The 14,053-nt window shown below is 40.9% G+C and overlaps 1 protein-coding gene across 6 annotated transcripts in view; it reads right to left on the bottom strand.

The window, feature by feature from the left end:
* Nucleotides 1-14,053, bottom strand: part of Ap3b1 (adaptor related protein complex 3 subunit beta 1) — a 214,871-nt gene that overhangs the window by 157,857 nt on the left and 42,961 nt on the right. For all 6 annotated transcript variants that reach the window (XR_009592381.1, XM_060385579.1, XM_060385578.1 and 3 more), the window contains exons 4-5: nucleotides 6,201-6,296; nucleotides 5,447-5,607 (exon numbers count right to left, since the gene is read on the bottom strand). Coding sequence is in view for 5 of the 6 variants with exons in the window: in XM_060385579.1 (XP_060241562.1) it covers nucleotides 5,447-5,607; nucleotides 6,201-6,296 (257 nt within the window). In the remaining variant the exon portion in view is untranslated. The remainder of the gene's footprint in view (nucleotides 1-5,446; nucleotides 5,608-6,200; nucleotides 6,297-14,053) is intronic.

Genomic DNA, 14,053 nt, shown 5'->3' with positions numbered 1-14,053 from the left:
AAGAAGAGAAGAAATAAGTTGCATGCATTTATAGCCCTTAGTTCTAGATTCAAAAGTGCTTATCACTTTAGGAATGCTGGGGTGGGTTTTTTAGTCAGTGAGCCACCTTTCCTCTCTAAAGCACCTTATGCTAACTGAACAAGGTGTCAATCACTTTCCAAGCCAGCTGGAGAACTTTAAAGAAGGAGTTAAAAGTACCTGACTGGAAATTCCTTTTTTACCTCAAAGGGAAAAAGAGAAAGATAGTAAATGTTTTAAACTATGAGTGTGTAACTGCCAAAAACAAAAAGGGCATTTCTAAAGAAAACCTAATTACATTACATTAGCTTTTAGAAACATGCATCATTCTGGTGTGAAGGCACACATGCAGGCAGAACACCATACATAATAAATAAATCTTTAAAAAAAAAAAAGCGGAAGAAACCAAAAGATCCACGCCATCCTAACATTTCTGATTCAAAGTACTGAATTAAAGTACTGATGTCATAATTTTAATACTACAATAGATGGTTCTTTGAAAACAGATGACCAGAACTCTGCAGCTAGAATTTCAAGTCCCTTAGAACACAGCACCTAAAAACGCAAGGGCGAAGGCAAGGCCGGGCTATGTGAAAGCACTTGGTGGAAAAGAGAAACAGTGCTAAGGAAAGCAAAGCTGGAAGAGAGGAGTGGGCAGTGAGCCTTGGCACTAGGTGCACTTTGAAACTATTACTGAGGCTTTACATCTCTTTAACAGTCTAACTACATGTATTTACTTAGAAAAGTTTCCACACATGCTATAATGTGCATGAGGCAGTCAAAAAACAACTGATATTTGGCATATGGTTGATTTCTACCTTCAAGATATGATATGCTATTCACAAGTCCACACATTTGCTGATTTCATGCACTGAACTTTTTGAACACAACACTGAGAGCACAGCAGAAACAAAAGGGATCCCCATGAGGGTTGCAGACTAGATGACAGAAAACAGCAACACACTGTGATATATAACTTCATCTACATGGTATTTTTTTCGCAGACATCAAGATGTCATATATCTACTAAATGTCAACAGCATATACTTGAAAATCACTGGATAGAGACTAAAGAAATGGCCCAGTGGTTAAGAACACTGGCTGTTCATCCAAAGGACCCAACTTGAATTCCCAACACCCACACAGCTGTTCACCAAAACCACCTATAATTCCAGCTCCAAGGGCTACAACGCCATCTTCTGGATTCTGCACGGACATGGATTGCAGGCAAAACACCCATACACATGAAATAAAATTAAAGGTTAAAAAAATAGCTAGACCCTGGTTGAAAAAAAATTACATTCTGAAAAATAATTAATAAAATGGCTCTGAGCAAGAATCACACTTCACAAGTGAGCAGCAAAAATGAAAAGATGAAAAGAAAACAAAAATGAATTATAAGGAAAATATGTGAAATTCTACTATACATAAATAAAGATACCTCTCTCTGCCTCTCTGTGTGTGTGTGTGTGTGTGTGTGTGTGTGTACGCGCACATGTGTTTCATGTATGTGTGTGGTTGCAAGCACAGCAGAGAAAAATGGGTATCTTTCTCAATGCTTCTACGCCTTACTGCCTTAAGACAAAGTGTCTTGCTGAAGTAGTTGCTCACCATTTTGGTTAGGCTGACCTGAGAGGAAGCTCCCAGGATCTATTTATCTCTACTCACCCATCCCCCACAGCGCTGGGTTTACAAGCTGGTGCTGGGGATTTGCACTTAGGCATTCATGTTTCATACCCACTGAGACACCTCCCAGCCCCTCAGTTTTCTGAAAATGCATGCACATGTTGGGCATGTATAAGACACAGGATACAACTGAAAATTCAAATTCTGATTGTTTTAAAGTTTTGAAATCTAGAAATTCACAGTCTCTAATAAGCTCCAGAATTCAAAGTCTTTATAACCAGCACAAAAGTAAAGATGTTCATTTAGGTGTCATCCACAGCACAAAGTCCCAATTTATTTCTAATATCAGAGATCAGACCTCTACTCTTGCCTGATGCGTCTAAAACAAAAAGGGGGAACTGTAGAGAGCTGCGGAATGCTATGCCTTAAAGATGGAGCTGGTTTCCGCCTTCCATCTTCCCGATGGTGAGTGCTCTCTGTCACGAACAATTCCACATTTGGCTAAGGCTGAGGATCTGGCTTGCTTCCATGTATGTGGACCTATCTGCATTGCCCACGTGGCACGCCTGGGTTGGCTACCCAGAGGCTATTTAAGCTGTGGGCTGGCTTTCCCCAGGGTCAGATGATTGTTCAAGGTTCCTGAAAAAACTGCACTGAAAAAAAAAGGAAAGATGTGCAAAAATTATTTGTAGGGGAAAACCCATAGCCAGATTCATTTACTAGAAAGATAGGCTTGTCATCAGAACCTAAAAAAAGAAATATCTCTGGTGATGTGATAGCATACATGAACAGCTCCAAAATTTGTACCAGGGAACTCCTACAGCTGATAAACACCTTTGGTGAAGTGGCTGGATACAAGATTAACTCAAAAGAAAAAGAAAAAAAAAAATCAGGAGCCCTCTTTTACATAAATAACAAGCTAACTGAGAAAGAAATCAGGGAAACAATATCCTTCACAAACAATATGAAATATCTTGGTCTAACTCTAACCAAGCAAATAAGGTCTTTATGACAAAAACTTCAAGTCTTTGAAGAAAGAAAATAAAGAAGATATCAGAAGATGGAAAGATCTCCCATGCTCATGGATCAATAAGATTAACATAGCAAAACATGGCCATCCTACCAAAAGCAATCTACAGATCCAGTGCAATCCCCATCAAAATTCCAACACAATTCTTTACAGACCTTGAAAGAATAATATTCAACATCATATGGAAAAACAAAACAAACAAACAAAAAAAACACAGGACAGCTGAAATAGTCCTGTACAATAAGAGAACTTCTGGAGGTATCACCATTCTTGATTTCTGTACTACAGAACAATAGTAATAAAAAAAAAAAAAAAAAAACTCATTGTATTGGCATAAAATCAATCAGGTTGATCAATGGTATTGAATCAGAGACCCAGACAAAAATATCCACATACCTATGGACACCTGATATTTGAGAAAAAAAAAGCCAGAAATATGCAATGGAAAAAAGATAGCATCTTCAACAAATAGTGCTGGTCTAACTGGTTATCAGCAAGTAGAAGAATGTAAATTGATCCATATCTATCACCCTGCACAAAACTCAAGTCCAAGTAGATCAAAGTCCTCAACATAAAAGCAGACATGCTGAGCCTAATAGAAGAAAAAGTGGGGAACAGCCTTGAACTCATTGGCACAGGAGACAACTTCCTGAACAGAACACCAACAGCACAGGCTCTAAGATCAACAATCAATAAACAGGACCTCATGAAACTGAAAAGCTTCTGTAAGGCTGAGGGACAACCATAAATAAGACAAAACAGCAGCCTACAGAATGGGAAAAGATTTTTTTTTACCAATTCCACATGCAACAGAGGGACAATATCCAAAATATATAAAGAACTCAAGAAACTAGGTATTAACAAATCAAGTAACTCAATGAAAAAATGGGGTACAGAGCTAAACAGAGAATTCTCAATACAGGAATCTCAAATGGCTGAGAACAAAGAAATAAACATTCAACATCCTTAGCCATCAGGAAATGCAAATCAAAATAACTTTGATATTCCATCTTACACCTGTTACAATGGCTAAGATCAAAACCACAAGTGACAGCTCATGCTGACCAGGATGTGGAGCAAGGAAAACATTCCTCCACTGTGGTGGGAGTGAAAAGTTGTACAATCACTTTGGAAGTCAATATGGCAATTTCTCAAAAAACTGGAAATCCATCTACCTCAAGACCCAGCTATACCACTCCTGGATGGAGGGACCCAAAGGACACTCAATCCTACCACAAGGACACTTGCTTACCCATGTTCATTGCACCTTTATTCATAATAGCCAGAAACTAGAAACATCGTAGATGTCCCTCAAAGAATAGATAAAGAATGTGGTGTATTTACACAATGGAGTATTACTCAACTGTTAAAAACAAAGACATAACAAAATTTGCAAACAAATGAATGGAACTAGAAAATAATCATCCTGAGTGAGGTAACCCAACCCAGACAGACAAACATGGCATACATGGCATGTACTCACTTATGGACATTAGCTGTAAAGAAAGGATAACCATGCTATGATCCACAGACCCAGAGAGGCTAAGTAACAAGGAAGGCCCAAGGGAGGACGTATGGATCTCCCTAAGAAGAGGAAATGGAATAGATTTGAACGGTGGACTGGGGTGGGTAGGGATGGGAACAGGATGCGGTCGGGAAAAGGAAAACGTACAGGGAGAGATGACTGGAATTGGGGGGCATCTGGGTGCAGTGGAAACTCTCTGAAATCTGTGAGAGTGACCCTAGCAAAATCTTCTGGTAATGGGAGAAACAAAGCCTGAACTGGCCATCTTCTATAACCAGGCAAGGCTCTTAGCAATGGGACTGGGACACCAACCCAGCCACAAGACCTTCAGCCTATAATCTGTCCTGCCTGTGAGATATGCTGGCACAGAACTTGTGGGAGTGGCCAACCAATGACTTGTCCAACAAGGCCAACTCCACAAGAGGAAACACACGCCTGACACAGCCTGAGTGACCAGGAACCAGAGGCCAGACAGCCCAGAGACTAAGGATAAAACCAAACACAACTGTCAATTCAAAACAAAAAAATTAAATGAAATGATTCCTTGTGGTATTCTGCTATACACATAGATTGGAGTCTAGCCCAACTGTCATCAAAGGGGCCTCATTCAGCAACTAATGGAAGCAGATGCAAAGACCCACAGGCAATACTAGTTGGAGCCAAGAGAAACTCCCCCTCCCACTCCACAGAGGAGGGGGAGAAAGGACTGTAAGAGCCAGAATGCATGAGGACACCATGAGAACACAACCCACAGAAATCAACTAAACGGGGTTCATAGGGGTTCACAGACACTTACATGACAAACACAAACCTTGTATGGGTCTGAGCCAAGTCCCTTATGGTTGTGCACCTTGTTCTTATGGGACTCCCAACAGTGGGAGTGGGGGTGTCTTTGGCTCTTTGCCTGCTCTTGGGACTCTTTTCCTCCTACTAGGCTGCCTCGTCCAGCCTTGATATAAGGTTTGTGCCAAGTGTTATTGTAAATTGTTAGGCCATGTTTGGTGGGTATCCCTGGGAAGTCTGTTCTTTTATTTAAAGGGAAATGGAGAAAGTGTGGATCTGAGAGAGGGAAGGTGGGGGGAGGAACTAGGAGGTGTTGAGGGAGGAGAAACTGTGATCAAGATGTAATGTATGAGGGAAGAATAAAAGAAAAAATAAAAGACATCTTTTAAAAAAAAAAAAAAGTATCTCGGGCTTTCAACAGTCCATGTAATTACGGATGCCTTATGTGATCACAAAGCACCTACCTGTACAACTTCTGTATAGCATGGGCTGCATTCTTCCTAACATACGGTGACAGATCAGCTGAAGCCTCCTTAATAGCAAGCATCATGATAGGCACGATAATTGGCACTCTAATGCTTGATAAAACCCTCAAGGCACTTGCACGAATTAGTTGATTTGGGTCCTAAAACAGTAAAAACACCCATCAAAATTTCAAGTTTATACTTTCAAGGGCACCTGTGTGATAGTTAGCAGGTGTTACAGAGCATAATCAATGCATCAGCAGCAGAAGAAAGTGCCTTAATTTCAAACAGGCAAGGGTATCTGAAAACAGGTAAGAAAAAGAGAAGTAAATGCATCTTTTCTGAACAGTGTTTTAAAGAAAAGTGATGGGTATGATGCTGGTTGACTATTACTAAATGTACTGGCAATACATTATTGTTATTCTTTCATAGTAAAATGCATCATAAATTTAAATGTTTTCTAAAAATGTCCCACTGTCTTGTCTCCGTATACTTTCAACAACCAGTAGGTACAAAGAGTCCTTCAATACATGACAATGACCAAACAGACATCAAGAAACAAGCTACAACTTCTATGGCAAGGTTCCACCTGGTTATGCAGAAATCATTTTTGAAGGCTACTGAGTCTGCACTCTGGGGGGCCCTTTCAAGCCACAGCTAGGCAATTTAGTAGATTATTGCCCCACTTCTTTAAAGGACACACCTTCAACTGGGCAGACACCTTGTAGTAATTTACCTGCTCACTCTTCATTACCTTCAAAGCTCGCTGAAAAGTGCTTATAGACAGGAGCGCCAGGTCCTGCTGTTCTTCAGCATATCGGACGAGGTAAACATATACCAACTTCTTGATCTATTTGGAGGGAAAAAAAAAAGTCACTCACTCTTACTAGAATGGAAACTTAAAGCTCAATTATTTTATATACCAAAATCCATTCTCAATTTTCCTCAAGTAAGTAAGCGAATCTAGTCACAGCTTAAACTGCAAAGCTGATGCTATTTTGTGTGATAATGACAGCAAAGGAAAAGGCTTATAAAGTAAGGATTTTAGTAATCCAATCCACAGAAGAAATATCCTTTCAAAATTTCCCCTTCTTTCACAGGGAGTCTCTGAGAAAAATGAGTTCAAGGCCAGCCTGATCTACAAAGCGAGTCCAGGACAGTCATGGCTATACAAAGAAACCCTGTCTCGAATAAACAAATTTTTTTTAATTAAAAAAATAAATAAAGCTACTCCAGTGTCTCTGTGTTTCTTTCAGTGTAGCACCCAAACAAAACTAAAGTCTAAGTAGAACAAACTAGGTATGAATTTTGTTTTCTTACCTCCACTAATAGAACCCAGGATTTCAACTGTCCACTTTACCTGGAAGCCCACTGCATTTGAACAGCTGTGCTTATTATAAGCTTTTGGGTTTCGAAGCAAAACTGTGCACTCATCAATAGGAAAGTTCAGCACGTAAGACCTGGCTCCTCTCAGCATTTTCCTGAGATAATTTCAGACATTAATTCTATGATTCAACCTTCTTAGCCACCTTCATATCATAATAAACACAAATGAAAACTTGGTGAGCACACTTCCTAAACCTCATAATTAGTAAATACGGTGAACATTCTGAATGTGTATTAATCCATTCATCTATAATATATGACAATGTTATAGAGGAAACTAATTAAAAAAAACTCTACATATCCTTCATGTCCAAATAGTTCCACAAAATCTTAAAAATAAAATCTTAATCTAGCACTCAGTACAGCTAATAATCTGCCCCACACTTTCTTTTCAGTCAAAAAAAAAAATTCCCTAAATATAACTCTCACTTTGATCTCAATTACACTCAGGTTGTCCCTGATAAATCCTCCCTGGCCAAATTCCACTTAAGATCTTCTCTGAGACCAAAAATTAAAAAATGAAATGCTGACTAATTCACAAACAATAAACTATATCCAAGGAAACTATGCTAATATTTAGCATTAATTTTATATAAAAATTAATATATTAAATGGTATAAATTATAGGACCTCACTTTTGCCAATCTCAAAAGAAGAAACAAATACAAAATCATAGCTAGCTACATACACATGGGAAGCCTGAGACAGGGTCCCACTTTGTAGGTCACTCAGGTTGGCCTAGAAGTCACAGAGCAGCTAACTGCGGCAACCCTCTGCTTCAGCCACCCACGTCTAGGACTGCAGTGCCAGACTGAACCAGGAACATTTCTAAGTTTCCATATTCCTAGGACAGGATCACTTCTGCCAGCACAGAAACTGACTTAAACCTGCTCAAGAAACCAACAAAACCTGACCTTGATGAAGAGCTTTTCCAAGTCAACAATATGTGGCGCCCCCTTGCCATGACAGGCACAAACTAACGCCACTATAGGGGTCAAGTGTCACACTTCTTTCTACAGGTGACACCAACCCACTCAGGACTCCGAAAGTTCCCTCTTCCCAAAGCTACTCTAAGATGAAGATCTCTGTGTTCATAGGAGGTGTATGTGGGAAGCGTGCTAACTCCTGCTACGGTAACAACAGACCTACCTCGCCTTCCCCGAGAGTCCCTTCAACTGCTGGTTGGAGCAGCCCACATAAGACCCTCCCATACACTTTTCAAACATCAATTCAAGCCCATTATCTTACATGTATTCCGTATTTTAAACTTCCAAAATCTGACTCAGGGTCCCACTATACAGAGGCATTGTGTCTCTCATCTGAGGAAACTCTTCAGTGTTTCTTTTCTTCAAGTACTTTTATCATCCCAGCCAGTATTCAAATTAACCAGGAAATACTGGTTAGAAAAGACAAGCTCCCTCTGGCTCAGCTTTTATTGCCCATTTTTCCTTATTCTTCACCTCAACCTCTCCAACTTCCTAGTTAAAACTTGCTGAGCACTTTAAGGCCTGCCACCTACAACTCCACTACTTATATAATGCTCACATCCTACTAAGTAGTTACTCCTAACACTCAAGGAGGAGGCAGATTTGCCGCTGGTCACAGAGCCAGAAAATGACACAAATGGGTATGTCCAAAGTTGGCAGGGACACTTTTCTAACTCCTACATGTTCTGGCCAATGAGATCAATGAGTCCTCTAATTTTTCTATTAAAGTATTCCCTAACAAAATATGTTAGTACCTTTCCCCCAAGACATCTGAAAACCTGGTAAAATTACACAACCCAAAAATAATTTTTCATAAAGTATCAGGATTTTTTTTTTCCTTTGAGACTGGGCCTCCCTATACCCTAAATTTGCCAGGCACTCATGATCCCCTTCCTTGACCTTCTCAGTGCTGGTAATATAGAGGACTATTCGCAGATCTCTTCTCCATTAAAGCAGGAAAAACACAATTTTTGCTTTAGTAATCAAGTGGCCCAAGGTCACATAGAACATCCAGCACACCGTGCTACGTAGGACCTGTCCCTACCTCCATGTCCAGATGTGCACTGTGAGGAGCCTAGCCCTGAAAGCTGTGACATCAGGGTATGCTGTTCCAGAATCCCTGCTTCAATTTCCAATCAGACTCCATGTCATTTCTTTTGTTCAAATGGGTGCTTATCAAGCTTCAGAATTTGCACAATACAAAAATGAAAGTACAAATGTAGTACCGTGCCATTAAATTATCTTAAGTGAATTTTTTTTTATGTAAGATACAAACCATTGGTTCCCAAACCAAGCAAGGCCAGTTTGGATATAAACCAAACCAGGTGAGAGAAGCCAACTTAAAAGTGACAGAAACTGGGGGCTAGAGGGATGACTCAGAGGTTAAGAGCACTGTCTGCTCTTCCCAAGGTCCTGAGTTCAATTCCCAGCAACCACATGGTGGCTCACAACCATCTATAATGATATCTGGTGCCCTCTTCTGGTGTGAAGGCACACATGCAGGCAGAACACTATACATAATAAACAAATCTTAAAAAAAAAAAAAAAAGCGGAAGAAACCAAAAGATCCACGCCATCCTAACATTTCTGATTCAAAGTACTGAATTAAAGTAGTGATGTCATAATTTTAATACTACGATAGATGGTTCTTTGAAAACAGATGACCAGAACTCTGCAGCTAGAATTTTAAGTCCCTTAGAACACAGCTCCTAAAAAGCAGCCAATGCTGCTGCTTGACAGGTTCATAGCAAATTCGCATCTCAGAAAGTTCTTCAATCACCTGGAATGAAGGCGCTTGAGCTAAATGTGCTTGAGTTAAGCTGTTCTCTGCCAGACTCATTGGATTACCAGGTAAGAGGTCAGTAACCACCAGATACTCATATCTCAGTCCAACATCACTGGACTGACAAAATTAGGACTTTCCAAACAGGCTACTACATCTAGGATCTAATGTCCCACGCAGTTGTAGTCGCTGAATAGCAATGTCTAACAGCCATCAACACACTGATAGGAACCACGAGTATTAGGATGACTATGCAACTTGTTCTGTTGTTTTTAACAATCACTTGAAGTGCTCTTTGTCCTTACTAATAACGCTCAAGGCTGACTCTTCACGGCAAAGTGTTAAAGGAGAAACTAAGCATCCACTCTGGCCTGATCTCCTTGGGATTTATTTCCCAACAGCACCTTTGTTTATCAGGACAGCCAGCAAGCTTTAAAACTTTATTATGAACTCCAGGATGCAGCTAGGATTTATAATGGGTACCCAGAAACATTCAGAACCACAGCTGAGCTAGCAGGCTTCACTATAATTATTCACAATTGGAGAAGGATTTCTGTGACTGTTATGGCAAAAAGCATAACAATATTAAATCACAGAAGGTTGCAAAACACTAAATTTGTTCCAGTTCTGCTATAAGAATCAATCAATATTGACCACAAGAGGCCTATGCACTGCCAGGTAGGTGTGCACAGAATGCCTACTTTCCCTGAGAGCATTCTGTGAGCAGAAATGGGAGTAGTTAAGGGTCCGTGCCTACGCTACTCTCTGACCAGTTACCTTCATTCAATGTTACAACACTGCTCGCTATAAAGCTAATCATAGCAGAACGCCGGCCGTCTGGAAGAACACAGGCAGATCTGTTTAATTAGTTTATCGATACCACTACATCAAACTTCATGAGATATTGACTAACACTTTGATTATTTTTGCACAATAACCACCGGCTGCTTTCTAGGTCACTTTGGGTATCATTTGACAGCTAATATCAGATGACGTACTATGGGCCTCATCTGTGTATCTAAGGCAGCATATGCTTATAAAAATGAAATTTCTCACTTGGCAGCAAGGAAACATCAATCAATTCTCTGAGCACAGGTTTCTAAGAAGCTTATATCATTTTTTCCCCATAATATTAGAAGATTAAGTATGTTTCAAAACACATACACACACAAAGTTTTAAGGAACAAAGACATCAAGAACAAACAGCCCACGGCAATGGAGGCATCAGTGGTTAAGAACACTGGCTGCTCTTGCAGAGGACACAGATTCAGCGATCCATCACCTTCTTCTGGCTTTCATGAACACTACATACACATGGTATAAAGACATATAAGCAGGCAAAACACCCACGCACACAAAATAAAATTCAATACATTTTTAAAGGAAAAAGAAAAAAGATATGTTTCTACTCAAACTTTTCTTACAGGATGTCAGGCAACACACCAGACCCATAGCACAAAAAGGGAAAAAGAACAAACAGCAAGGTCTCCCTACTGATAACTACTTGCCAAGATAAACAGCTGAGTGAGCAAAAATTAACAACAACAACAACAAAAAAAGTTCTATTTCCACAATGAAAACTCCAGGAATATCAAGTGAATTTAAAAAGCATCAAACATACAAAAAAAGGTACTGACAGGGTGATGGTCTGGGATGGCTTCCTAGCTTGGATGCTGACTTCCATACATCTGCTTTTGACTTTAGTAACTACTCCATTGAATCTTCATTGTAAAATGCACACAGAGTTTCACAGTGTTGTTCATTTGTGTGAAACCCTAACAACCTTGGCATGGAGACCATTTTCATACGTTAGTAATCATTACTGTTAAAAGATCCTATTCCCGTAACACTACGACCAGCTTCAACTATGCTTCACAAGTCTAAAGGTCAAACCTGCTCTGCACAGAAGTACCACCAAGTCTTAGGCTTGTTCGTAAGTGACATGCCAGTACCTAAGGCCAGGGGGCGGAACCTAGGAATGCAGTGCACAGGGCAGCTCCAAAACGGCACAGAGACTGTTATACACACCCCAAATGCCTTTGGTCAGCCAAAGAAAAATACAAATCCCATAACTGAAAATATGGACATTTTTTTAAAGTTAATGAGGAGATGAGCTCAGTGGTAGCATATTTCTGAATTATGCACAAAGCCCTGAGTTCTATACTCAACATCAAAAAAAAGAGAGAGAGAGAAAAATGGGGTTGGGGATGTGTCAAGGCAGAGGGAGGAACACATAGAGGACAGGAGGGAGAAAAAGGGAGGTGTCAGCAAGAGTATGAAAAAGTACAACTCACAAGCATTACTGGTTTAAATACAAACTGATGCTCTCAGATCTTCAGCAACAGCAGGCTAAGGTCCACAGCCATGACATCGAATGTCCACATGAGTACCTGGATACCTGTGCTCAGAGCAGCATTACTTCCAACAGACCAAAAGCAGAAATATCCTAAATGTCCGTAAGTGGATGGATACACAAAATGCAGGTGGCCATTTAGTAGAATGCTGCTCAGCCATACAAGTACACCAAGAACCTCACTCAACCCGTAGCCAGGTTCCCCCTACCTTGGATGACTCAGCGCCCTGGACCTGTCATACCTAATGCGACTTGTTTCCACTTTCATCTGTGTTCCCTATACTCCATTACCCTACAATGCCCGCCCATCACAACCTAGTCTGTTGCTATCTGTTTTTCCATCCACACTCAGAGGATCATCCAATAAATCTCTTGGGTGAGGTTTGTTGCACTTGGATGGCCCTGATCGCCAAGACACTCTTTTAGTACAAAATACAAAAGCCTTTCAGTTGGAATGCTTCAGCATGGAGAACCCCAAAAACACACTGCATAGAGACAAGTTACGTTCAGCAGGGCTCATGTTCTACAGTCAGTCTGTTGGGGCCTTAGTACAATCTCAATGACCTCCTGTGATTTCATTTAAAATGATCCACATGAAATGCCCAGAACAGGCAAATCCACAGAGGCAGAAAGTAGGAGGAGTTGGGAGTGACTGCCATCAGTCTCTTTTGGAGTGAGGAAAACACCATGGAATTGTGATAAATTCTATGAGCACACTAACAACCACTGAACTCAAAAAGAAACTGAGCAGAACGTTCCTTACTGCCCAGTAGAGTTCACTCAATGACAGGCCTGCAGCTGCAGTTAGGGCTGGGTGGAACTCAGTGATGTATTGCTCAGGCATGAGAGTGGTCGAAGCAGCAGTATGCATGTGCAGGAGGAGCAGCCATTGGCATCAAGTCCCGTGCCCTCCTGAAGACCACAGCTCTATTCAACATCATTGCACCAATGCCAAGCTACTCTCTGTTCCAGTTTTACTAAACAGAGGTCTCTAAGTGCCCCTCAACCAACCACACTCCATAACAAGGACAATTACTCACACTGATGGACTCTCTTCACCAAGCCCATGTTCTGGAAGAGCAGACTCAGCAGAAAGGAACATAACCTAAATCAACATTGAGAGAACGCTTACCCTTTCCCTCTGGAAAAAACTGCTGACCAGGGTGCTTTAGATATTTAATTCTGTACTGCTTAACATTATGTTGACTTGAAATTAGCTACAGTCGTTCTAGAAGACAGAACCTCAGTTGAGAAAATGCCCTCAACAGATGAGCCTTTGAGTAAGCCTGTGGTAGAGTTTCTTGATTGGTGGGGGAGGGCCCAGCTCACTGTGGAAGTGCCACCGCTGGGCTAGTGGTCCTGGGCTCTGTAAGAAAGCAGCTGAGCAAGCCATGAAGAAGCAAGCCAGTGAGCAGTGCTTTTCCCTGGCCTCTGCATCAGCTCCTGCTTCCAGGTTCCTGTTTCTTTCCTCAGTGACGAAAGGTGATGTGGAGCTGTAAGCTGAAATAAACCTTTTCATCCTCAGGCTACTTTCAGTAACAGAAACTCTTAAGACAAATATCATCATAAAAAGTAGAGATAACTGTACAAGGAGGGAAAGCCATATAATGTACAGAAAATACTATCAAAACCACAAAATAAGTACTCCCTGACATCACCTCTTCCTACTCACAGGGACTCTTGTAAAATGTCATCAGGGTCTCCTGATTCAGAATGCCACTATATGTGTCACTTGTGATGCTGTCTGTCATCACAGTGACAACCAAATACCGGTGGTAGTGACTTGTTTTGAATTTTATATGGAGGATGGTGGAACCTTAGAGTAGTGGAAACAAATCTGTCACTTTAACCAGAGATTCTCTGCAGTAGAGATGTAGGCATACGGCTTTGGCATTAGGCTACTGCCTCAGTCTAGCAGGCATCCTGAGGACTTAGTGCCTGCCACTATAATCGGAAAACCTTCAGAGAAACTCTGGTGTTTGCAAAACACCATGGCAAAAGGGCCACTTCTCCCAAGTCTGGGTAGAACTGACTAGGCCTCACTGGAGATGGGCTGTCATAAAATTAAGTCGCTATGGCAAAAGTTAAACTCAGCTGCC

This window comes from Meriones unguiculatus, chromosome 6, assembly GCF_030254825.1.
Source record: "Meriones unguiculatus strain TT.TT164.6M chromosome 6, Bangor_MerUng_6.1, whole genome shotgun sequence".
Classification (NCBI taxonomy): Eukaryota; Metazoa; Chordata; class Mammalia; order Rodentia; family Muridae; genus Meriones; species Meriones unguiculatus.
This window is presented reverse-complemented; position numbering and strand designations above follow the sequence as displayed.